Source organism: Hermetia illucens, chromosome 3 (assembly GCF_905115235.1).
Source record: "Hermetia illucens chromosome 3, iHerIll2.2.curated.20191125, whole genome shotgun sequence".
Classification (NCBI taxonomy): Eukaryota; Metazoa; Arthropoda; class Insecta; order Diptera; family Stratiomyidae; genus Hermetia; species Hermetia illucens.
The window spans coordinates 41,418,085-41,443,743 of record NC_051851.1 but is presented as its reverse complement, the minus strand read 5'-3'; the positions used below and the strand labels follow the sequence as shown (position 1 = coordinate 41,443,743).

The following is a 25,659-nucleotide window of genomic DNA, read 5'->3' as shown; positions in this document are numbered from 1 at the left end:
GGTGGAGTTTTCAGCAGATACACTCCGATTGAATCTTATTGACCTCGCAAGGACTGGATCTAAACTAATCCAAATTGCCGGTAGGGTTGAATATCAATGCCCAGCTGGTGATCCTCAGGATCCTGTCACGTTTACAACACGAGAGTCGAACCTGGTAAGTTGTAACTTTCAAAAAAATTACGAAAGATGTTTTGTGGATTTACAGGCTAAGTTATAGATACATTCTGGTTTCGTTTCGAATTCTCTGTCCTGTTCCATGTCATAAAAAGAATTTTATTGGCTGTAGGAAAGTAAAGCCAAAAGGCAGTTAAGGTAGTAATATAACAATTCAATAATCGTCCTTATATCTGCATTGAGTATGCTAGTCACCTTTCAAAATATACATAGCTTTCCGAGAAACTTACACACATCTTCCATTGTTCTACGCCACTTACTTAGAAACACTTGTCCACCACCCTGAAATAGTGAATTCCACTGAACTTTACCCATCCAGACCATATTTGTAGTAACACACACTATTCGCCTGAGAGCGCTGCAAATCCCTAGCGTCATTAAGCAGTGGGCCGGGTCGACGTTGTCCGTACCGAACCAGTGCATGTAAGAAGGTATAGGGAATCACTTTCACCAAAACTAATTTACGGCTGCATTCCAAACTTTCAATGTTGGGCATCAACTTCGTAAGTGATGCACTGTAATTTGCCCTAATTTTCGATGTGTCAACCAAGTCAGGAAATGGAAAGCTTGACTTTCCAGGTATAAAAGGCTTTGTGTGTTTCTTAGATAAACATATTGCGTGGAGTTGCCAAATCTCCCATCAGGCGCGTCCCTTCGTGCGGATAAGGAAATGCTCGGCGAATGTGTCATGACCATGCACGTGCACGCATCCGGAGATGTGCGTGTATGGGCATGTTTATGCGCAGGCCGGGTAGGTGGGAAGTAAACCCCCACCCGTGGATAAAAATTGGCTATGGGAAGGATACCCAGAAATAAAACCAAACATGGAGGAGCAGAAGAAGAATGAAGTTACGGTGCAGGGCTTCGGAAACCCAGTGCCGGCGGTTTTTGGGAGTGAGCAAGCGGGCTCCCGGCCGTCGATATCCAACGACCGCAGTGCCTCAGTAGTGGGAACCTTGGCTACTGTGGCATCTAATGTTACAAGCGTACGGGAGGAACTTGAACTGACTCCAGTGATGGATCCGTTCAGAAGGAGCTCGATTTTTCGCAGATCCCCTCCCACACGGGAACAAGCCCCCACGATCGCTACCCCCAGTGGGAAGCGTATAGCGGGAGTCTTCGATGAGGAAGAATCGCTGACGCCGATTCACCCGAGCGATGTTTTGGGCAATGATCAGTCTGGAGCTGCCTTTACTGCCCTCGGTAAAAAGATCATGGAGCTGTGTGAGTTTATAAAGGAGCGCAGGAACATTCACCAAAATATAAGGGCCATGATAAGAGGCATCCGTTTGACGTACGGCGAGGCCCAGGATGAACGAGTAGGGAAGTCGCCGATTGGAAAAGTGAACCAGGCAACTCAAGTAACGCCGGTTCAAAACACAAAAGGGGAGAAACCGGGGAAGAGGCTGCGCGAGAAGTTGAATGACTCAACAGGCCAGCAAACCCCGAAAAGAAAAAAGGACTCAACTCCCAAAAAGGCGGAGTTCATGGAAAGTACGTCTGAAGCTAGCAGGGAAAATACTGCAGTGGCTACCTCGAAAAAAGGGATCGAACCTTCAAAGGCGGATGCGGAAGCTTGGAGGAAGGTAGAACCGCGGAAAAGAAATTATCGGAGGAAGATTAGACCGGAGGTGATTTTCATTTCCAAACGAGGCGAAGGGTCATACGCCGACATTCTCAGGAAAGTGAAGGCAGACCCCGAACTCACCAATTTGGGAGACAACGTCAGCCGTATTAGACGGTCGCAGAAGGGAGATCTTATGTTGGAACTTAAGAAATCCAAGGATGTAACCGCGGAAAAATTCTTAAGCCAAATCGGGAAGACTTTAGGGCAGGAAGCCGACATAAGAGCCAGCAGGCTGGAGATCACTATAATCTGCAAAGATATAGATGAAATCACGACGAAGGAGGAGGTTCGCGAAGCGTTGGAGAAACAGTTCGATCTTGCCGGACTACAAGAGTCAGTGGTGAAAACGCTAAGGAAAGCCTATGGGGGAACACAAACCGCCATCATCAGCCTACCAGTGGAGAACGCACTCAAACTGTTAGCAGCACGGAGAGTGAGAATTGGCTGGGTTATGTGTCCCCTTAGGGAACAAGTGGCGTTAAAACGGTGCTTTAGATGCCTTGGCTTCTGTCACATTGCGAAGTCATGCACTAACCCAAATGACAGGTCAAAGCAATGCAGGAGATGCGGAGTGGAAGGCCACATCAGCAAGAACTGCGGAGCTGACCCAAATTGTCTACTGTGCAAAGGAAAGGAGGGTGTGGACCATCGGCACATTGCAGGCAGCAGCAGGTGCCCGGAATACAGGAGAGCCCTTAGCACAAATCGCAAATGAGGTTGATACAAATCAACCTCAACCACTGCGAGGCGGCGCAGCATCTACTCGCGCAAACCATCCGCGAGAAAAACATCGATGTGGCCATACTAAGTGAACCATACCGAAACCGCGGTGGTAGCGTTTGGGTCAAAGACCAGACGGGCCAAGCAGCGCTGTGGACTTGTGGAGAACAAGCCTTCCAGGAAATAATGGAGCACCCGGAGGAGGGCTTCATCAGAGCGAAGGTGAAGGGCATCCGCATCTACAGCTGCTATGCTCCACCCAGCGCTACACTCGTCGAGTATGAGCGGATGCTTGCTGCTCTTATTTTGGATGCAAGAGGACGTTGGCCGATCATAATAGGAGGCGATTTCAATGCGTGGGCTCTTGAATGGGGCAGCCGGATAACTAATGTCAGGGGACGTGTTCTCCTCGAAGCATTCGCGGAGCTGGACGTGGTACTGGCGATGTTGGGTCTTCGTACACTTTCCGGGGAAGGGGCCTGGGGTCTATAGTGGACCTGACATACGTGAGTGCCACTTTAGCCAGTAGAATCGCTTGGCATGTCAGTGAGGACTATACTCACAGCAACCACCAGGCAATCTGCATAGAGATCAAGGGCGGGTCGAGCTCGAAAAAGAGTTTTCGCAAAATGCCGGGTGGTATGCTTGGCTGGACAGTGAAAGCGTTCGAGGGGGACACGTTTTCCGCGGTGCTCAAATCCGACATATCCCTGAATGGTACGGCTGGAGAGAAAGCCACCCAGATCACTCGATGGGTGACGGAAGCATGCGATGCTACTATGCCCAGAAGGCGATTGCTCCCCAGTAGGCAACCCAACTACTGGTGGAACAATGAAATCGCAAGTTTGCGAGCCGCATGTTTTCGGACAAGGAGGCTTTGCCAGAGGCTCAGGGGAAAACCCGGTGGCGACGGTCGAGAGGAGGCATACAAGCAATTGCGTGGCCGCCTAAAGGAAGCCATTCGGAGGAGCAAAAAGAACTGCTTCAAACAGCTGTGCGACCATGCCGACATAAACCCTTGGGGCGAGGCTTACAGAGTGGTGATGAAAAGGCTGCGGAAATCACCCCAGGTGACCTGTCCGCGCCTCCTGAAACAGATTGTTACCACTCTGTTCCCTCACCACGAAAATAGGGGAAGGCAAGTTTTTGTCCAGCCAAATGACGGCATAATACCGCCTGTAACTGTGGAGGAGCTGCGGGAAATATGTGGTAGGGTCGGTGACAACAAGGCCCCAGGTTTGGATGGCATCCCCAACCGAGCTTTGAAACTGGCAGTGAAGACTAGGCCCGACCTTTTCGCCAACACCTTCGAGGCGTGCCTAAAAGAAGGAATATTCCCTGCCCAGTGGAAAAAGCAAAAGTTGGTGTTGCTTCCGAAGCCTGGCAAGCAACCTGGAAACCCAGCGTCGTATCGTCCTATCTGCCTGTTGGATACAATGGGGAAGATGATGGAGAGAGTCATCTACAACAGACTCCTGCCCATCGTCGAAGCCAGCAATGGTTTGTCGGAACGCCAGTTTGGTTTCCGACGCGCCCACTCTACGGTGGACGCAATTGGCATGGTGGTAAACCTGGCAAAAGGTGCACTGATTTCTGGCGGCTGCTGTGCCGTGGTGGCGTTGGATGTCAAAAACGCATTCAACTCGGCCAACTGGAATAGAATTAAAGGGGCGCTGGCTGACATAGGTGTCCCCGGATACTTAGCGAATTTGGTGGAAAACTACCTCTCAGAGAGGACTCTCTGGTACGGGACGGATGAGGGCCCCAAAGAGTACATTGTGACAGCCGGGGTACCACAGGGATCGTTACTTGGTCCCCTGTTGTGGAATATCATGTATAATGGGGTGCTTGCTCTTCCCGTTCCAGAGGGGACTACGATTGTCGGCTTTGCTGATGACCTAGCTGTGGTTGTTGCAGCAAAACACCCAGAAGATGTGGAGGTTTACGCAACGGAAACAGTGAGAGCGGTAAAGTCCTGGCTAGAAAAGGCCGGGCTGACCTTGGCGGACGCGAAAACGGAAGCGGTCTTGATAACGAAACGCAGGAAAAATAATACTGTAAAAGTGGAGGTCGGTGGACATACGGTCGTATCAAAGCCGGCTATCAAATACCTGGGGGTAATAATTGACACCAAATTGAGTTTTAGGGAGCACCTAGAGTATGCATGCCAAAAGGCAGCCAGTGCCACCACGGCACTTGCAAAAATGTTGCCAAATATTGGTGGGCCGAAACATTGCCGGAGGTTGGTGCTAGCCGGAGTGGTGCGCTCCATCCTGCTCTACTCGTCGCCTGTGTGGGCAGAGGCGCTTGCAGACTCTCAGAGACGGAAGCAGGTGAACTCGGTTTACCGGCGGATGGCTTTGAGGGTTTGCAGTGCTTTTAGAACCACATCAGATGAGGCAGTATTGGTGGTGGCAGGCATGATCCCGGTTGACATTCTGGCCAAAGAAATGAGTGTCCTGTACAATGCAAGACGTATGGAGGGGCATGCACAGCGTAGAAATGCGGCAAGGTCAGAGTCGCTTGATCTCTGGCAACGCAGATGGGACGAGTCTGCGAAAGGTCGGTGGACGCACAGGCTCATTCCCAACATTAGGGTGTGGCTTGAGCGAAAACATGGGGATACCAACTACCACATTACCCAGTTCCTCACGAGACACGGTGGTTGCTACAGGTAGTATCTGCACCGCTTTGGGTTGGATGATTTTCCGAACTGTCCCAGATGCGATGGCATACCGGAGGATCCAGAGCATGTGATGTTTCACTGCCCACGATTTGCGATGGAGAGAAGGAGCTTAAGCCAGGTGTTGGGCAGGAGCGTGACCCCGGAGAGCTTGGTTACTGAGATGCTGGAGTCCGAGGAGAAGTGGCTTGCGGTTAGCTCCGCAATCATCCAAATGCAGGAGGAGTTGCTGAAAGAACAAAGAAGGAGGAAAGCTGCAAATAGGAGAAGGATGAGTGCCTAAGGGCAAACCTACCCCGCGAAGTAATACCTCAATGGTGGTCCCGCAGGGCTGGGGCTGGAGAGACCGGGGGTGGTTTTTAGTGGGTGTGAATCCCACACGCGCCCGCTGTTGTTCCGCCGTTCGGGCGGCGGACGTGTCTTTCTAAGATTTTCCACCTCCGTGTACGCACAAAAAAAAAAAACAAAAAAAGATAAACATATTTAAGTGGACATGTTCCATTTGAACCTAGCGCGTAATATATATGCATATATTATGTCAGAATACTCACTTTAGCATTCAAATTCTTCTTTCTTTCTTTGTTAGTAATAGTGCCGAGCCGTTATTCTCTGTTTTTATTTTGACTTTTCAGTTCCGGTTGGGAACCACGCATCGGGAAGTGCAGATGAATTTTCGTGAAATAACACGTTGAGGATCGAAGTGTTCGATTGACCCCCATATTCCTGAGCCTCGCTCTCCTAAACGCTGGGTATTTTCTGCCCTTCTTCTATTTACAAAGGCTACATTCAAGGTCATTCCCTCCGCCTCCCTTGTTTATATGTGGATTACTGCAAAGAGGCCAGTATGCACTTAAATTTAGGATATTTGAAACGCTTCTTTGAGGTAAGATAACAACTCGGCAAACGACCCATTCTAATTTCATTTTGCTTGCAGTCAACAGTACAACTCAACCGGTTCGAATGCTCTGACGTTTCCGTAATGACCGGTTCTTATATTGTATTGACATTCTGCTTTTAGATCTTACTTCAGTTTATTGTCCTTGGTATTTCTTCACCTTCCACAGAAAGTTTTTCCTTGTCTTAGCGGAAACTTCCTATTCGACTGAAGTTTGGTGGATTTGATTTGATTCCTTTTTCGCCTTTACTCATCATTCAGCGTTCAGTAGCGAGGTCGGACTGTCTGAATTAATTGCGGTCATTTTTTGGTCTTTTGGCCTAATCTTAGTGAAATCAAGAGGCTTAAATCACCATCTAGCCTGTCAAGCCACCGTCGCTTCAGTTGATTTTTTATCGTTTCCCATTGACTTCGATACTCAAACCAATTTAGCAGCTGAGTTCTCATCAGTCTCAGTTCGTCTTTTTGTGTTTCGTCTAGCTTTGGTCAATACAGTGGTTGAGTTGGAAAGCGTCAGCATTTCAATTTTCTGCCATTCAAAAAAAAAACCAATAATAACAAAGACACTGTCAAAATGTCCTAAACTTCCTAAAGAGGAAAACAGCCTCGCTAGCCGATGTTGGCTGCTCTTTCTGGCTTTCCTACTTTCTTTAATCTTCTTCTTTTTCTTCTGCCTTTGTCCCGTTCACAAGCAGGATCGGCCCGTGCTTGATCTGGATGAAGTCTCCAAGTTTCTGAATGTTCAGATCACTCTTGGCAAGTGAGTTCTCGTTAGCGCGAATTACGTGACCATACCATAGAAGACGCCTCTCTTGCGGATAACTTCGGATCTGATCAAAACGTGCCACACCACTAGTCCAACGCAAAATCTTCGTCTCCATTACCGCAAGACGCCATTCATTGTCTTTTATAGTCGGCCAACACTCATCATCATCAACGGCGCAACAACCGGTATCCGGTCTAGGCCTGCCTTAATAAGGAACTCCAGACATCCCGGTCTTGCGCCGAGGTCCACCAATTCGATATCCCTAAAAGCTGTCTGGCGTCCCAACCCACGCCATCGCTCCATCTTATTCAGGGTCTGGCTCGTCTTCTTTTTCTACCATACATATTGCCCTTATAGACTTTCCGGGTGGGATCATCCTCATCCATACGGATTAAGTGACCCGCCCACCGTAACCTATTGAGCCGGATTTTATCCACAACCGGACGGTCATGGTATCGCTCATAGATTTCGTCATTGTGTAGGCTACGGAATCGTCCATCCTCCTGTAGGGGGCCAAAAATTCTTCGGCGGATTCTTCTCTCGAACGCGGCAAAGAGTTCGCAATTTTTCTTGCTAAGAACCCAAGTCTCCGAGAAGTACATGAGGACTGGCAAGATCATAGTCTTGTACAGTAAGAGCTTTGACCCTATGGTGAGACGTTTCGAGCGGAACAGTCTTTGTAAGCTGAAATAGGCTCTGTTGGCTGACAACAACCGTGGGCGGATTTCATCTTCGTAGCTGTTATCGGTTGTGATTTTCAACGCTAGATAGGAGAAATTGTCAACGGTCTCAAAGTTGTATTCTCCTATCCTTATTCTTCGTCGTGTTTGACCAGTGCGATTTGATGTTGGTTGATTCGTCTTCGGTGCTGACGTTGCCACCATATATTTTGTCTTGCCTTCATTGATGTGCAGCCCAAGATCTCGCGCCAATTGCCGCCTGCTCGATCTGGATGAAGGCAGTTTGTACGTCTCGGGTGGTTCTTCCCATCATGTCGATATCGTCAGCATAGGTCAGTAGTTGGGTGGACTTGAAGAGGATCGTACCTCTTGCATTTACCTCAGCATCACGGATCACTTTCTCGAGGGCCAGGTTAAAGAGGACGCATGATAGCGCATCCCCTTGTCGTAGACCGTTGTTGATGTCGAATGGTCTTGAGAGTGATCCTGCTGCTTTTATCTGGCCTCGCACATTGGTCAGGGTCAGCCTAGTCAGTCTTATTAATTTCGTCGGGATACCGAATTCTCTCATGGCCGTATACAGTTTTATCCTGGCTATGCTATCAGCCAACACTCAGGACGGACGAAATCGTGCGTGAAGCAATTTCATAGCCCAGTTTTCCATTGGCTGATAGCATTGACCCGAGGTATTTAAATCGCTCAGTTCTGGGCAGGTCATTGCCGCTGACAGTGATTGTGCCTGTTTCATGGGGATCGGTCGTTAAAACTTCAGTTTTATTCAGATTCCATCTGAGACCGTGTTGCATGAGGCGATCATTCCATCTTTGGACAAGTTGCTCGGGATCATTTTTTCTATTGGATGCTAGGAAAACATCATCTGCATAAAGCAATGTTTATGGCGGTTTTGATACACCCACCATACTTCGAACTTTACTTTTCGGATCGTGGTAGAGCGATTGAACCCAGCGGACGAGTTCTTCTGGGACTAAGTGTTGTCGTAGGGCCTACCAGATGAGTTCGTGTGGCACATGGTCAAACGCTTTCTCTAAATCCAGAAATGCAATGTAAAGAGGGCGATGCTTCTCATGGTATTTGTCCATTTCAAAAATCTTCATGGTGTGGGATAGTAATCGGATCGGACGGTAATTTGAACATTCTGCTGGACTACCTGTCTTTCTACATATTGGAACTGTGGTACTTTCTTGCCAGTCAGATGGTGTTCTACCTTCCTGAATAACCCGGTTGAAGAATTCACTGAGCCACGGTGTGGGTCACAGCTCTTCGCTTTCCAGAGCTCAGATGCGATGTCGTCAGGTCCTCTGGCTTTCCCCGATTTCATTCGTTTTATTGCTTCCTCGACTTCAGCTGCGCTGACGTGTGGAACTCCTCCAAATGTCGGGAATGATTGTGGAAGTGGAAGATGAACAAATTCTTCAGCTGAAACCTACTCGAAGTATTCTCACCATCTATCCGCCGCGGCTCGACGGTTGGTAAGCAAAGTACCGTTCTTGTCATTAACGCAACAAAAGTGTTCGATATCCTGTGTGCGTTCGTTTCGGCCTTTGGCAAGTCGATGCAGATCTTTCTCGCCATCCTGAATGTCCAGTTTATTGTAAAGATTTTCGTAATGGTTCACTCGGGTGACAGCGACTGCTTTCTTTGCTTCCCGGTTGCCATTTGGCGTGCGTTTTATCGTCGGGAAGTGTATGGTAGAGGCGTTTCTTTTCGCAGACCTTCAGTTGAACATCGTCAGCCCGAAGCTAAGTATCTCGCTTGATGTACCGCTTACCTGGCTTGGTATCCCCGAGGGTAGCAGAGGCCGCTTTATGGCTCGTGTCATTTAGTTCCACGATTCTTCCACATTCGTAATGATTGGCAATCGCGTAAGTGAGATTATTTCTTCTTTCTTCTCACGAAATCGCCACCAGTTAATGCGCTGCGGGCCAGTGCGTTCCTCACGCTGTTTCATCGGTAGCTTAATTCGCAAGACGGCAATCAATGACCGATGTTGAAGTGCGATGGCATCATAGGGAACGGCTTTGCAATCAGTAACAGTGGTAAAATGTCGGCGTCTTATGAGAATAAAGTCGATTTGCGTTTTCCTGTTCCCACTATAAAATGTAAGAAGATGAAGCAATCGCTTGATGAACCAAGTATTCATAAGTACAAAGTCATGGGTGTCCGCAAAATTGATTGTACGCTCCTCACCCTCATTGCGCGCTCCAAACCCCATTCCCCCATGGAATCTGTTACGGTCAGCCTTTTCACCCACATGGCCATTAAGGTTGCCGGTAATGATTGTTTAGTCGTCAGCAGGCACGTGGCAAGTCTTTTCATCGTGAAGTTGCCGGAAGGCATCTTTCGCGGCATCAGGTTGACCTGTCTATGGCGCGCACATAGTGAAAAAGTAAATGGTACGATCAACTGATATAATGGTGAACTTCATCAGCTGATTATCAAATCGTTCGACTTCTTTAATGGATCACGGAAACCTCCTGAGATGGCAATGCCAATACCGTATTGAGTGTGTGGGTTACCAAAATAGAGAAGTTCATAGCCATTTTTACCACGTTCGCGTTCAATGTCGCAGCTATTGGTACCAGACCATCGGGTTTCTTGCAGAGCACAAATATCAAAGCGCCTTTTCCGACAGGCTCTTTCGAGTTCGTCGGTCTTTCCAGTTAGGGTGTCAACATTTAGCATGCAGACACGTATTTGTTTTACTTTTGCTCGGACTAACTTATTTACGTCCTGATGCCGTCCATGCGTCAAGAACCATTCCCCATTTCTTGACAGGACCGGGGCCCGCCCTGCCGCGCCGACTGAGGTAAACGCCATAGCATTTTTCCGAGGCTTCTTACACAATCCGATCATGTTGCTTCTAATGACATTGTATGCATTTTCTTGGTCGGCCTGTCGCGGCACCTGTCACCAAGAGAGATCAGGTAGGATTTAGAATAGTGAAATAACTCCAACTACACTTTATTTATCTCTTTCCCTGATCTCAGTATTTTATTCTTGTTTTACTGAGGATAGTACAAAGTACGTTGTCTCAAACCGTCCTTCTTTACCTGGGTTTGGAACAATCATAGCATGTTTATAGCATGGCGGAGTTGCTACTTTCTGCAATGAGGGATGTTATTACCTTTTCGCATCCTAAAAAGTTTTTAAGATTCCTCTCTACTCCCCCTTACACTTCGGTTCTCTTTAAATTTTTAGAAGGCGTCGGGTACCTCATGTGTTGTTTTTCCGCTTTTTTTTAAAATACTTTCCTTGACACTGTTACACGAATCCTTTATAATTCTGATAATGCATGGTATAATAATAATCGTTGGCGCAACAATCCATATTGGATCAGGGCCTTGAAGTGTGTTAGAGCACTTCATTCAAGACCGTAACGGTACACTACAGAGCACTGTAGGAGGCAATGTGGTCAGCATTGCGCTCGCCCGAGATTATTACCCTGATTTGACTCAGGTACTCATTCACAGCTGAGTCGACTGGTATCCGACGTCAAGTCTCGATGCAAATCCTACTGCCACCAGCGAGATTTGAACCGCGGCCTTCCGTATAACAACCCAGTGCTCTAACCACTGAGCTATCCGGACATGCATGGTATACACTGTGTCTATCTTTTACGAACCCGAAGATCGTAATTATCTTTCCCTTAAGCATAGCGAAAGATAATTTATGTAAAGTCTGCTCCCCTGCTTCGTTTTCTGTTGGGGTTCCTTTCTTTCTCAGTTCTCCATGCGCAAAAATCCCTTGAGAACCACTCTAACCTACAACTTTCTTCGCCATTGGCCATTGGGTGAGATAGCGGAATCATCAAGGTACTTTTGAGGTCTCAAGGTAAACCATCCATACCTATCCTGTAAAATGACAGAGTAAGGTCTTCTGGAACAAAGACAAGCGTATATGGTTTCTGAAATTAAGAATGGTTTTGTGATACGCTATCTAATGAATTCATAATTTTGCTCGATCAAACGATAAAACTAGGGCGAATCAAAGAAACAGAGAAATTCTAGTTGAAACACTGTAAACAAAGAACGTGCAAGACTGTTTAAATGGTTCAATATTTGTCACCAACAGAAAACGGAAGTAGCGGTTGCCTCAAAGGCACATTATCAAAAATCTCATCCAACTTTCATACATTAGCGAATATGTCACTCCAAACATTAAGCAAAAACAGACATTACCAAACATTACAACATCAAAGCATTTCCTACCATCACCGCATAACTTAACATCACCACATTTCCTAACATCACCTCATTACCAAAGTTATGATACAATTGGCGGCGTCAGTTGTCAAGTCTCTAGCCGATGCCGAACATCGCTTGCGTACCGATTGTAATTATGATAACCTGTTCTTTTGGGGATCCTTGAGCTGGCTTGAAGCTGGCTTTGGCCTGAAAATAATATATTTTCTTAGCTTAATTGATTTTAAAGATTATTGGTTGATAATAAATATCGACTGCTGTTTCATGCGTGAAAATATTGTGGAAGTTAGATGGTACACATCTAATTTCTAATATGGATTTTTTTTCTGTTTTTTCTTTCTTACATGAAAGGTTTATTCATTCTTCATTGATACTCATTTGGCGTTGACGTACTTTGACGCTATGAATGTCATAAACGCGGCGCATGATAAGTAATGTTTGGTAATATCACCTTTTTCAAAAAGTGACATGACCTAACTAGTGCTAATAACGTACTAGTAACCGATGTGTAGCATGAAATATAGATGATTGTTTCCCTTAAATCAGGTTGAAAAGTTGATGGATAATACACAGATGCAAGGGGTAGGTGCATGAATAGTGCCTAGAGACGTTGTGCATAAAAATCACGCCAACATCGAAACACAAACTTAAATACATCTCTGATGTTCGTCGCTAGATTCTTCCATGTAAAATGGATGTTTACGGGGCTTGATTTTGAGATCTTTTGACTTGGGCGGTCGTAGCCCCTTAAGACCTAATGATAGTTATTTTTGATCCTAAAAAATCTCTAAGATAAAAGAAAAATGGAGGATTTATTATAACAACTTCTTACTTTTACATTTTCAAAACATGTTCAAGGCAAAAAATTCATTTGAACTGGCAAATGTTGGAATTCGACAGATCGGTATACATTTACAGATGCATATGGTCATTTATAAGTACCATTGAGTCGATACTTGACCGCCTGCGACCTCCGAAATGAATCCTGCCAATCCGTTGAAATTACACTCATTAGTAAAAAGGATCCCATTTTATTTCTGTTATGACCAGATTGTGTGTTCCTGAATCTACACAAGTCAGAAGCTACTCCTTGCTCTTCAGTCGACATTTTTTTACATTGGTGTTCACTTAAAATTAGCATTTTCGTAAAAATCGTTCTTCTGGAAGCATTTTTAAGGTTTTGTGTAAACACCGATTTTGTGGAAACACCGATTTTGTGTAAACATCGATTTACTGTCTGTCTGTCTGTCGCACGCATTTCTATCGGAGACGGTTGTAGCGATGGACACCAAATTTGGTAAAAAGGTAATCTCGGTTAGTACTTTCCGAAGCCGGTCTTAGTTTTGACATTTGTTAGAAAGGTGGGGAGTGCGGGGGTTGAAAATGATAATTTATTTAACGGAAACTACTTAACCGAAAAATCTGAAAAAAGTCAAGAGGCTGCCACTGTATGGTGCCTAGGCTCCAAAATACCCTCCATATCGATACCTGTTTAAATAAAGCTAATAATAGTACATTACTATAATTTTTAGTAATTGACAGGAAAACCCCCCTTCCGTTCTTCTTAGAATCACTAAATTGTGCAGCAATATAGGCTATAGCATGGAGCTGATCCTACCAAATTTGGCGAAAATCGCACTATAACTAACAAAATTATAGTAGGTCAAAGCTGTCGCTTCTGTGCAAATTCAAGACTTTGAATGTCAATATCACTTGAAAATGGAAATTCTCACATAATATATGCATACATTACGTACTACATACTAATGGGACAAATCCACACTCAAATTTCTGTATAAAAGACATGCACTAAACCTTTGATACCTTAAGCCTCCAGCTTCCGGTTTCCCGGCTTTTTTGTAACTATATAAAATATTGATATCATATTCTTAAAAACGGGCAAGCGCTTAAGTGAACACTTTGCATCCTTTCTTCCTGAAAAAAAAAATCCTTCCAAACTCTAAACTCAAACGAATTCCCCTCCCCAGGAGAATATTATGAACAATTAAATACGTTTATCACTAAAATATTCGTTGTCAAAGGTTTTCATATCAAAAGCAAGGAACGACCTTCACAGGTAACTGATATATTACAGTTAACTTGAAATAGCACCAATTTAACGTCTCCAATACAAGATACCTATCAACAAAAAGCTACCTATTCAAGAAGGCATCATGATTTATATTCATGGTGGATTATTTCGTTAAGAGATTATCTGTCTTCTGATCCTACTTAATTATCTTCTGGATACGAAAATGTTAAATTGGCATTTACATCACAATATACGCGTGTACACCTACACGCCTTTCCAATTGAGTCCTCATTTCATATGCTGAATTAACACTATTTAATCCAATTGACGGTATAACTATTCCAAAGTTCATTACATTGCGACTAGGGAAGAGAATTTTAAGTATTTTATCCTTAATCGGATTACTGGAGACAGAGAAATGTGCAAAGGATACAGTGTATAGATATTTGTATATCAGTCGGGGAAAAAAGTAATTGAAACCTTGGAAGCTTTCATGAAAAGTATCTCCTAACCTTGAACTATCTGGCATTTCATGCAATAGATAATCATTTCTCCATTAATTACATGCAGTTGAGTCCGCCTGAATTCAGGTAGTGAAGTGGTGGAAGGTGTGAAAAAGGAAGTTTTAATGAATGTATACGATAAAAAGTTAACTAGCTAGGAAACTCTAAAGGACATTTCAATGAAGATAATTTGTTTTCTGAAAAGGCAAAACATTAAGGTAAAAAGTACATTAAGTATACACGTATACATATATTATGGAATTCGAAATTATACTTCGAGATCGATCGTCGTGTAATTTTAAATGCAACCTCTCACTTGCATTGGAAAAAGAGCTCCATAATGAGCGGTGGTAGAAAGTCCTCACAACCCATGGGTTGAAAAATTGAAAATATATATGCTTTGCGGCTATAATTTCTGGTTAGCTACGCCTATTCAGCACCGGCCTTGTCATGGCCTTTCAAAGGAATGGTGCCATTGCAAAGTATAGCCTGTAATAAAGAAACCCCTTTCTTAATATGTGACCCATTACTTCGTTCACTGGTATCTGCGTCACATACTCACTCAGTTCTGCATTTGAAATTATATATTATATATTACACCATTGACAAATGGTAGATAGAAAATGTTAAAATATAATTATTGTGATATTTTAGCTTTTGGTATTAACGGCAGTAACTGGTGTGACTTACCGTAAGACATCGGAGCTATTCTGGAAAGTTTCGTCCAAGCTAATAACGGTACCTAGGTTGCGCACCCAAGTCTGATAATGGGTTAATTGTATGGAGCATTGGGCACTCAGTACCAGTTTGTAGATTGCCCTAGTCGGCCCTCCTCGGACTTCCAAAAGGGGTAGCTTGAAGTAATTTCGCCTGCATTTAAAGATTGTGATTTCGTTTGGTAGCCCCCATACCCAAATAAAACCCAACTCACCGGGAATAACATTAGCATTCGCCTGGCTGGACCGACGAAATCAACTCCATTGACCAAGTTCAGTATTTACAGTTCTGTTCCCACTACAAGTTTATGTAGCTTGAACTTTCGAAAGTATTTTCGATTGCATGCGCTTGTATTCGATTTTATGCAACCTATTTCTTTTCCTAATTCTGCAAAAAAAACGTTTTCTTCTTATCTTCTCTGGTCGCCAACCAACCTCAAAAGGAAACATCACCGATTCTCACTCTAATGCTAATATAGCTTCGAGAAGATCTCGCTGTGCAAAATGGATCTGCTTGTACACATCTTCACACATCTATATGCTTAGGTCATGCAATTTATAGAGAAAGTAACAACAAAAAGGGTAATGATCAATTTTGATATTTGGGAATCTATGCATTATGATTAAATAATGTTTAAATAAACTTCACGATTTCGAGAAATTTGAAAATGAGAACGTTTTGCAATAAAAATTTCAAAAAGAATTGAACATCTTCTTTTTCTTCAGCCTTTGTCCCGTTCACAAGCGGGGTCGGCCCTTCGTGATCGGTTTCGCCATTTGTTTCTATCAAATGCCTGATCAGGATGCAATCGTTAGCACGAATGACGTGACCATACCATTGAAGACATCCTCTCTCGCAATTTCCCTACGATCGGTGCAACCCCATATCGATCGCGGATATCCTCTTTTCGGATATGATCAAAACATGTCACGCCACTAGTCCAACGCAACATCTTCGCCGCCATTATCGCAACACGCCGTTCATTGTCTTTTATAGTCGGTCAACACTCAGAACTCTAGACAGCGGAAGGAAGGACGCCATTGCATTAAAGTTTAGATTTGAGACGTTAGTTGACACGTCGATCACAAAGGACACCAGTAGTTGCATTAATGTGTGAAGCCATTTCATAACGCAGTTCTCCATTGGCGGATAGCATTGACCCAAGATATTTAAATCACTCAGTTCTGGGCAAATAATATACTATTATTGATTTTATTTGAGCAGGTATCGATATAGAGAGTAGATACCATTTGCATGAACCACCATATTATTTTCCAGATATTTTGATTCGGTCGTTTCTGAGACCGGGGCCTTGAAGTAACTGAATCTTTTCGGGCCCCCGAACTTTTCCCTTGTCAAACAAAAGCTAAACCTAAGACCGTATTCGAAAAGTACCTTTCAATCGATATCCTACATGATTATACCCCCCCCACCAAGATAAGTTTGTCGACACCCTCGATATTCTGCCCGTTAATGCAAATATGAAGAACACGACTTGTTGATAAAATTTCCGCACCTGGTGCGGTTGTTCCCTGTACTTTTCGAGTTCACAGGTTTGAGTTGGTTCTCCAGGCTTCCTTTTTATGTCTGTGAAGTCGCGTCTCCGTTCACCGGAGTTAGTGATAAGTCTCTGCGCGTCCCCGCGTTCTTTGAGAATACCACATTACTTGGTATGCAGCATTCTTCCGTTCCATTGTTAGCTTACATCCATCTTCGAAAGAGCCGCTCCGACTCAGAATTCAGAATTCAAAGACCTGGCGTTGAAACGCTAGGGGAGATAAATGATTAACCTTAGTTTTTATACCTTTTAGACATTCTAATGAAAAAAGCTTGTAAAAGATTTTTTTGTGTAGGCCGGCGAGGAAAGTAGTCGAAATGTAAATTTTTCCCCAAGTTATTCCCTTGCCAAGATTCACACAAAAAATCCCTATATCCATAAGAAATCCGCGTTAATAAGTCATTTTGAAAGAGATTATTTCCACGGCTTGGGGGTACACAAGAGTTTTGGTGCTTTACTTGCACAAATTTCAATACCAATACAACAAAAAATTCGACTGATGATAGGAATTGGGCCCTAGTGGAAGCTAAAATAAAAGAGACTCCCAAATTGATCCAAGCAATGGTTGCTGATGTGAATCATCATCTGGGTTACACCAAAAAATCTTTCCGATAGGTTCTATGCATTTTAAATCGCTCTCAGGCATGCGTTCATTTCACAAAATATTTATTTAAATTTAAAAACGCCAGTTTAGCACCTCAAACAAACTCGCTACAGCTGGTGAAGTTTGGTTCTATAAGTACGGTGCGGAAACCAAACGGCAGTCCATGGTGTGGAACCCAGAAGGAGCCAATATACCAGTCAAGGCCAGGCAACCAAAGTTAACAACAAAAGGGCTGATGTCGATTTATTTCGCCAGGGTCAAAATTATACCCGCTATTTCTCTGGAAAATTGTCAAACAATAACAGCAAAATAGCGTACAAAACCAATCATACCTAAAGAGTCCAGCTTCAGGTTTTCCGACTTGTTTAATCATTGGCATCACAGTGAATTGCATAGCCACGTCGGTATCATTCTTAATAGCCCGAAACTTCTTCCACAATGGATGTTTCAGGCGGTTTTCCATTGTGAACTAAGTTGGGTAAGAACGAAAACAAGAAGGAGAAGAAGGGACATAAAGGGAGGAAAGATCAGACAGGATATTATAAAAAATGCCAAGAGCTTGATCACCCGCAATATATGATCCCTGTTGATTGACTCTAAGGTTAAGTTGAGACCGTCAAAGTAGACTTTACGGAGGAAGAACTGAACAGATTTAAGCACAGTTTTGGAATTTAAACGGGGGAGCTCCGCTTTAAATGTAAAGGGGACGATGAGCGTCAGTTTTTACATACTCCCTTTATGTGCAAGCAAGTGGAGAGAGGTTGCGCACTTGGAGGTTGGAAGGGAAAACATCGAAAGTGGGGTTCAAGGAGTTTTTGGAGGTGTTGAAATTCAACTGTGCTCAAAAAATAAGAGAAAGAAGGGAAGAGTGGAAGAGGCTGCTGGATGGAGTAGGACGGCCAAGATGATTAGGTCAGGTGAACATAGGTAACGTAAGGGAATTTGACAATAAGGAGTTCCGACAAATTGTCAAACGAATGTTCGTGCAGGTATCTTCTTAACACAGAGGACGTATATGGGAGATAAAATGATATCGAGTAATGTTGCATTCTCAAAGAATGCGGGCAAGCGCGGAGACTTATCACGAACTGCGGCGAGCGGGGAAATGATTTCACAAACGGAAAAAGGAAGCCTGGGAGAACCAGCAGGTCTATGAACTCGAAAAGTACAAGAAGCAACCGCACCAGATGTGCAAGTTTTCCCACCAGTCAGCAGGATGAAGTCTTACACACGTCGATGTTCATCCTGTCAAGACAAAGAGGGAAATCTGATTTCCGACAGAATGGAAATTAATAAGACTGACTAGGCTGACCCCGACCGATGTGCGAAGGCCAGATAAAAGTAGCAGGATCACTCTTGAGACCATTGAACAGCAACAACAGTCTAAGAAAAGGGGATGCCCTATCATGCGTCCTCTTCAACCTAGCCCTGGAAAAAGTGATTCGCGATGCAGACGTAAATGCGAGAGGCACGATACTCTTTAAGTCCACCCAACTACTGGCCTATGCTGATGATTTCGATATCGTGAGAAGAATGACTCGATACGTACAAACTGCCTTCATCCAGATTGAGTAGGCGGCGCGAGATCTTGGGCTGCATATCAATGAAGGTAAGACAAAATATATGGTGGCAATGTCAGTAACAAAAACCAGCTAACCAACAACATCAAACCGCACTGGTCAAACGGGAAGAATAAAGATAAGGGAATACAACTTTGAGACCGTTGATAATTTCTCCAATCTAGGGTCGAAAATCACAACCGATAACAACTACGCTGATGAAATCCGCGCTTACAAAAACTGTTTCGTTCGAAACTTCTCACCATAGGGTCGAAGGTCTTACTGTACAAGACTATGATCATGTCAGTCCTTATGTATTTCTCGGAAACTTGGGTTCTTAGCAAGAAAAATTGCGAACTCTTGGCCGAGTTCGAGAGAAGAATCCTCAGACGAATTTTTGGCCCCTACATGGGGATGGACGATTCCGTAGCCTACATAACGGCGAAATCTATGAGCGACACCATGACCGTCAAGTTCTGGATAAAATCCGGCTCAATAGGTTACGGGGGGCGGGTCACTTAATTCGTATGGATGAGGATGATCCAGCCTGGAAAGTCTATAAGGGCAATAGCTATGGTAGAAAAAGAAAACGATGCAGACCTTACCTAAGATGGAGCGATGGCATAGGTCAGGACGCCAGACAGCTTTTAGGGATATCGAATTGGTGGACCTCGGCGCAAAACCAGGATGTCTGGAGTCCCTTATTAAGGCAGGCCTAGATCGGATACCGGTTGTTGCGCCGTTGATGATGGTGATGAAAATTAATCGGAAGGCGCTGGGCGGGGAAATACGTATGGTAGAGACAAAAGGCGGGTCGGGCACGAAGTTGACGTTTTATTGTAATTATAACCAAACTGCCAGTGGACTTATGTGACGCAACCCGATCCCGGTCGCAATAGAAAATGTAATAACCTTCGGGAGCTCCGAGTTTAGTAGATTATCGCCAAACCAGCTTTTCAAAATATAAATTGGATCATGTTGTTAAACCTCGAAAATTTAATAAACCACTTTTGGCAATTGCATTCACCTATAGCATCCTCTTCGCAAAGTGCACATTTTTTTCGAGTTTCTATTGGCTTTTTGTCTTCAAACTAATATTAAGAGGAATTTCACCACTTTATTTAAATAATTAAAACGCCAAATTTACGTCAGAAAATCAATGATCAAAATACGTATACCTCGAACACATTGCATTAACATAACCTTTTCAAATTTGGCTTTGAATGCCATGAAAAATCCGCTTGGACTTTCAAGACAAAGCAATATTTTCAACTGCGGTCTTATCTATTGTTAAAATTTTAGCATCGAATAGAGCAACCAACTATCTTCTTTGATGATATCTGCCTATCTGAACAATTTTTGGAAGCACTTCTTCCAATGATCTCCGCATCTAGGGAAATGAACCTTAATTTCATTCTCATCATATAAAAATCATTAGTCAGTCCCACACTGAATTCAATTTCTGAAACGTCTTCACTGATATGTGATACCAATGCGTTTTCTTCCTAATGAACTATAATTTCCTCTGCCGAACCACACCACATCACGTGGCAAATACCCAATAAATAAATTCATCAGGACTAATCAAACTCTCTTACAAAGCCTTAATTAATTCATTTCCGAAATAACTCACCCAAACCACAGAACCCATCGCTTCCATCACAAACAGCAAGATTGAGTGGCATCGAGTCCCCAGCAATTGGCCCATCTTAATCTATTATTTGATTAATCAAAACAATCGTATATCAACATGCCATTCTACCTAGAAGACACCACTGAATAACCAATTAACTTTTAAAATTAGATCTTGCCGCCATGGGATACTGGGAAGCAGAGCTCCATTTCTTTCAAGTTTCGCACAAAGGAGCCGAATGGACTGATAATCCTTACGACAGGCACACGGCCGCCCAAGGCGAAAAACGTAAGTATAAAAAAGCCGCAAAATAATAGGTTTATTAAGCACAAGGGATGGAAATCGTTTCGGAGATAGTGTTACCAGATTGATGCTGATACAGGGGGTTGTCTTCAATAAGAGGCCAACCCCCCATGCTTTAGGAACCTATTTCCATTAAATTTTGTATATATCAACACTTCCGCTAAAATTTTATTTTTCTTTCTCAAATCAGCTTAGCTAAATTTATCTATGCAGATTTCACTTTGACAAGTATCAATTTACTGAGAAAGCCACACTCATGAAAGTTTTTCATCAAATACTCGTAACTCAGCTTCGATAGTGAAGCCGCCCTTGCAGCTTTAGTAACTAAGCGAATTTGTGCGTGGTTACTTTCCCTACAATGATGTAGGGTGAAATTGCTATGTACAATATGTACTCAGAATATATGCATATGTGAGTCGACATTCACCCCCATCACCCACTCATAAATGCATGGACAGCTGGCATCACTATCTCCTGCAATAAAATCCAATTAAATCGCTCCAGGTGTAATTCGGCAACTTCATAAAAATCCTATATTCATCCATTCTCTACTTTTTCCTGCCTTTAGCCCGTCCTGTTTGCAATTGAATTGCTCAACGGTCACATTTACATACACTTGGATCTGGGTTCGGGTGCCGTGAAAATACGTGCATCCAGGCGACGAGTTGATGATGGCGAATGGCATGACCTCTCTTTAAGAAGGAATGGACGCGACGGAAAGGTAGCTGTGGATGCACAATGGAATGAATTCAGAACACCAGGGAATGCGACAATCTTGGAATTGGACAGTCAAATGTATGTCGGTGGTACGGGTCCACCGTATACGAATGTAAATTGGCCCCCGGCCATTTGGACGGCAACATTACGACAAGGATTCGTCGGGTGTATCCGGGATTTGGCACTAAGCGGAAAACCAGTAGATATTGCAGCTTATGCACGGCAACAGGATTCTGGTGAGTATCGTTGAACTTTTCTTGTTTCTACAATTAAAGGGGAAGAATAGAGAAATTGTGCTCTCAAGTGATTATTTTAAAACCACTTCATATTCACTTGTAGTTTTTTTTTCTTTTTTTTTCGAATTCATAATGAAAAGACAATACGCTTGAGAGAATGTTTTACTTCTGGTCACCAATCGGTCATTTTAATGCAAGGAGAAAAGATATGATTCCCACCTGTTTGCCATTTCGTCTGCAGTGAATAAAATCCTTAGGAAATCCACCAACTTAATTTAGCAAAATTGATTTCGTATCTTTTTCTTCAGCCTTTGTCCCGTTCACAAGCGGGGTCTACTCATGGTGATCGGTTTCACCTTTTTATTTTATCAAATTCCTGATCTGGGTTCAATCTCGAGCCTTTTAAATCCCCATCCAGCGTATCAAGCCACTGGTGTCTCGGCTTTGCTCGTTTACCATCGACTTCGATGTTCAGACCAATCTTGACAATTGAATTCTCATTAGCACGAAATACGTGACCGTACCATCGAAGACACCTCTCTCGCAGCTTTTCCACGATCGGTGCAACTCCATATCAATCGCTGATGTCCTCATTTCGGATGGGATCCAAACGTGTCATACCACTAGTCCAACGCAACATCATCGTCTCCATTACCACAGGACGCCGTTCATTGTCTTTTGTAGTCGGCCAACACTCAGAACCATAGAGAGCGACAGGATGGACGACACTGTGGAAAATTTTAGATTTGAGACGTTCGCTGATATATCGATCACAAAGAACACCAGTTGTGGAACGCCACTTCATCCGGGTTGCGTTAATGCGTGAAGCAATTTCATAACGCTATTCTCCATTGGCTGATAGCGTTAACCCGTGGTATTTAAATGCCTCAGTTCTGGGCAGGTCACTGCCGCTGATAGTAATTGTGCATATTTCATGGGGATCAATTCTCAAAAATTCAGTTTTATTCAGATTTAATCTGAGACCGTGTTGCATGAGGCGATCATTCCATTTTTGGAAAAGTTGCTCGCAATCATTTTTGCAATTGGACCCCCCGCGCAGCGTGAATTGCATCAGTAATTCCGCAATTCTTCACAAATTCGGTTGGATTCACGGTTATTTCAACGATTTCGCGAATACGGTTGTCAAGAATGTGTTCAAAAACCTTCATGGTATGGGAAAGTAACCGGATCGGACGGTAATTTGAACATTCTGCTGGACTACCTTTCTTTTTCCATATTGGAACAGTGGTACTTTCTTGCAAGTCAGGTGGTGTTCTACCTTCTTAAATAACCCGATTAAAGAATTCACTGAGTTACAGTGCTGGGTACCAGCTCTTCGCTTTCCACAGCTCAGATGCGATGTCGTCAGGTCCTGTGGCTTTCCCCGATTTCATTCGTTTTATTGCCTCCTCGAATTCAGTTGCGCTGGTGGAACTCCTCCAAATGTCGGTAATGACTGTGAAAGTGGAGGATGAACAGTTCAGTTGCGTTCGTGTCGGCTTTGGCAAGTCGATACAGACCTTGTGGTAGAGATGTTTCTTTTCACGGACCTTCATTTGAACATCGTCATTCCAAAGCCAAGTATCTCGGTTGATGTACTGCTTACCTGGCTTGGTAACCCCGAAGGGTTGCAGAAGCCGCTTTGTGGATCGTGTCTTTCATTTGGTTCCACAATTCTTCCACATTCGTAATGGTTGGTAATCCCATACGTGAGATCATTTCTTCTTTCTTCTCACGAAATCGCCGCCATTTAATGCGCGGTGAGTCAGTGCGTACCTAACGCTGTTGTATCGGTGGCTTAATTCGCAAGACGGCAATCAACGGCCGATGCTGAGGTGCGATATTCTCATAGGGAACGGCTTTGTAATCAGTAGCGGTGGTAAAATGTCGGCGTCTTATGAGAATATAGTCAATTTGCGTTTTACTGTTCCCACTATAAAATGTAGGAAGATGAAACAATCGTTTGATGAACCATGTAAGTACAAGGACATGGGTGTTTACAAAATCGATTATACGCTCGCCACCCTCATTGCGCGCTCCACCCCCTTTCCCTCGTGACACCTGTTACCGCCTGCTTTTTCACTCAATAGTCGTCACCGGCAAGGATGGTATAGTCGTCAGCACTTACGTGACAAATCTTTTCATCGAGAAGTTGCCAGTTGGCATCTTCCTCGGCATAAGGTCGACGTGTCTGTGGTGCGTAGGCGATGAAGAAGTGAATAGTCCGATCAGCTGATATAATCGTGAGCTTCATCAGCCGATCATCAAATCATTCGTATTCTTTAATGGCATCACGAAAACTCCCTGAGATCGGCTACCAAAGGAGAGACGTTTGTAGCCATTTTTACCGCATTTGCGTTCAATTTCGCAGCTTTTGGCACCAGACCATTGGGTTTCTTGCAGAACGCAAATATCAATGCGCCTTTTCTGAAGGGATCTTGCGATGTCCTTGGTCTTTCCAGTTAGGGTACCAACATTTAGCATGCACACACATATTTGTTCTGTTCAGACTAACTTACTTACGTCCTGACGCCGTCCATGCGTCAAGAACCCTTGCCCGTTTCTCGACAGAACCGGGGCCTGTCCTGCCGCGTCGATTGAAGTGGATGCCCTAGCATTTTTCCGAGGCTTGTAACTCGATCCGATCATCTTGTTTGTATCCAAATTGTATTTTCTTGGTCGCCTGTCGCGGCACCTATCACCCTAGAGAGATCAGGTAGGATTTAACATAGGGGAATAACTCCAACTATACTTTATTTATCTTTTTCTCTGATCTTAGCATATAATTTTTTTTTTTGGGAATTATGGGATCCTAAGTCCGCATCAACTTAATGCCGGGTCGGACCAAATGAAAAGCAACTTATTCCCTCTTTTTTTAGTCCACGGACCCCTCATTTAGGGCCTAGCACCCAAACTTTAAAAAAATGTGAGACGATGACGGCTTTACGGTTTCTTACCAGGGCAGATGCAAATCGTCAGACGCTGCCTCACCTCTGCCCTGGGAGCAGCGTGACCGGATCCGGTCCGGCATTAAGTTGATGCGGACTTAGGACCCCACAATTCCCAAAAAAATATTTTCACCTCTGGCCAAGCTCTGGTCAATAAGGCGGATTCGTGCTCAATATAATTCGTAGTCATGTTGTGTTCTGCGAATTACATAAAGGAGCACATAACATCCGCGAGCCGCTTCGGTCACGCTGCTCTCAGGCCAGAGGTGAGGCAGCGTCTGACGATTTTCCTCTGCCCTGGTAAGAAACCGTAAAGCCGTCATCGTCTGACATTTATTTCAGTTTTGTTTTACTGCGGATAGTACAAAGTACGTTACCTCAAAACCTCCTCCTTTACCTGGGTTGAGGACCGGCATACTAAATTAATATCATGGCGGAGTTCAAAATTGATTCTGTATACATAGCACAATAAATGGTAATACTACTTAATACTACGTCCTCTCTCTATTCAGATTAGAAATAGAAAGAGATTCAAATTCAAAACGCTTTTAAATTTGGGCTGATCAATTTGGTGACCAGGGTTCGAATTCCATTTGCATCTTGGACTTCTTGGTGGTCCTCCACACTGCTGTCGACTTATCAATTCTATAGCGTTAGGTACGATGGTCGCACAATACAATAAGAGCCTCCATAGAAGTCCTATGCCCTCCAAATAGTGAACAGGAGGTATACGTCGATTTTAAGTGTTGCCTCCTTGTTTTATACAGTTTGTTTCATTAAATTTTCACCTCAAATAAAAGTAACAGGATGAAGGAATACCACAAACGGGGTAAATATAATAAATTTGCTTGCTTTAAGAAGGGGTTTCCTAAAGCAGGAAGGTGATGTTGGACATCGGATGAAGGATCGCAAATAGAGCTCGTCGAAACTAGTCATGTGAGGCAAGAAAATGAGAAATCACAAGTAGGAAAAATTCAGAAGAAACCGTAGTAACATTTCCATATCGAGAAGGGCCCGATCATAATGGGCAACACGGTTCCACCTGTCAACGCTCCTCACCATCTCCTCGACAATGTTGTCT

At 43.9% G+C, this 25,659-nt stretch overlaps 1 protein-coding gene across 4 annotated transcripts in view; it reads left to right on the top strand.

Moving 5' to 3' along the window:
• Window positions 1-25,659, top strand: part of LOC119650608 (neurexin-1) — a 371,754-nt gene that overhangs the window by 267,122 nt on the left and 78,973 nt on the right. For all 4 annotated transcript variants that reach the window (XM_038053478.1, XM_038053477.1, XM_038053476.1 and 1 more), the window contains 3 exons: window positions 2-154; window positions 20,546-20,662; window positions 21,246-21,630. In XM_038053478.1, the coding sequence (XP_037909406.1) occupies window positions 2-154; window positions 20,546-20,662; window positions 21,246-21,630 (655 nt within the window). The remainder of the gene's footprint in view (window position 1; window positions 155-20,545; window positions 20,663-21,245; window positions 21,631-25,659) is intronic.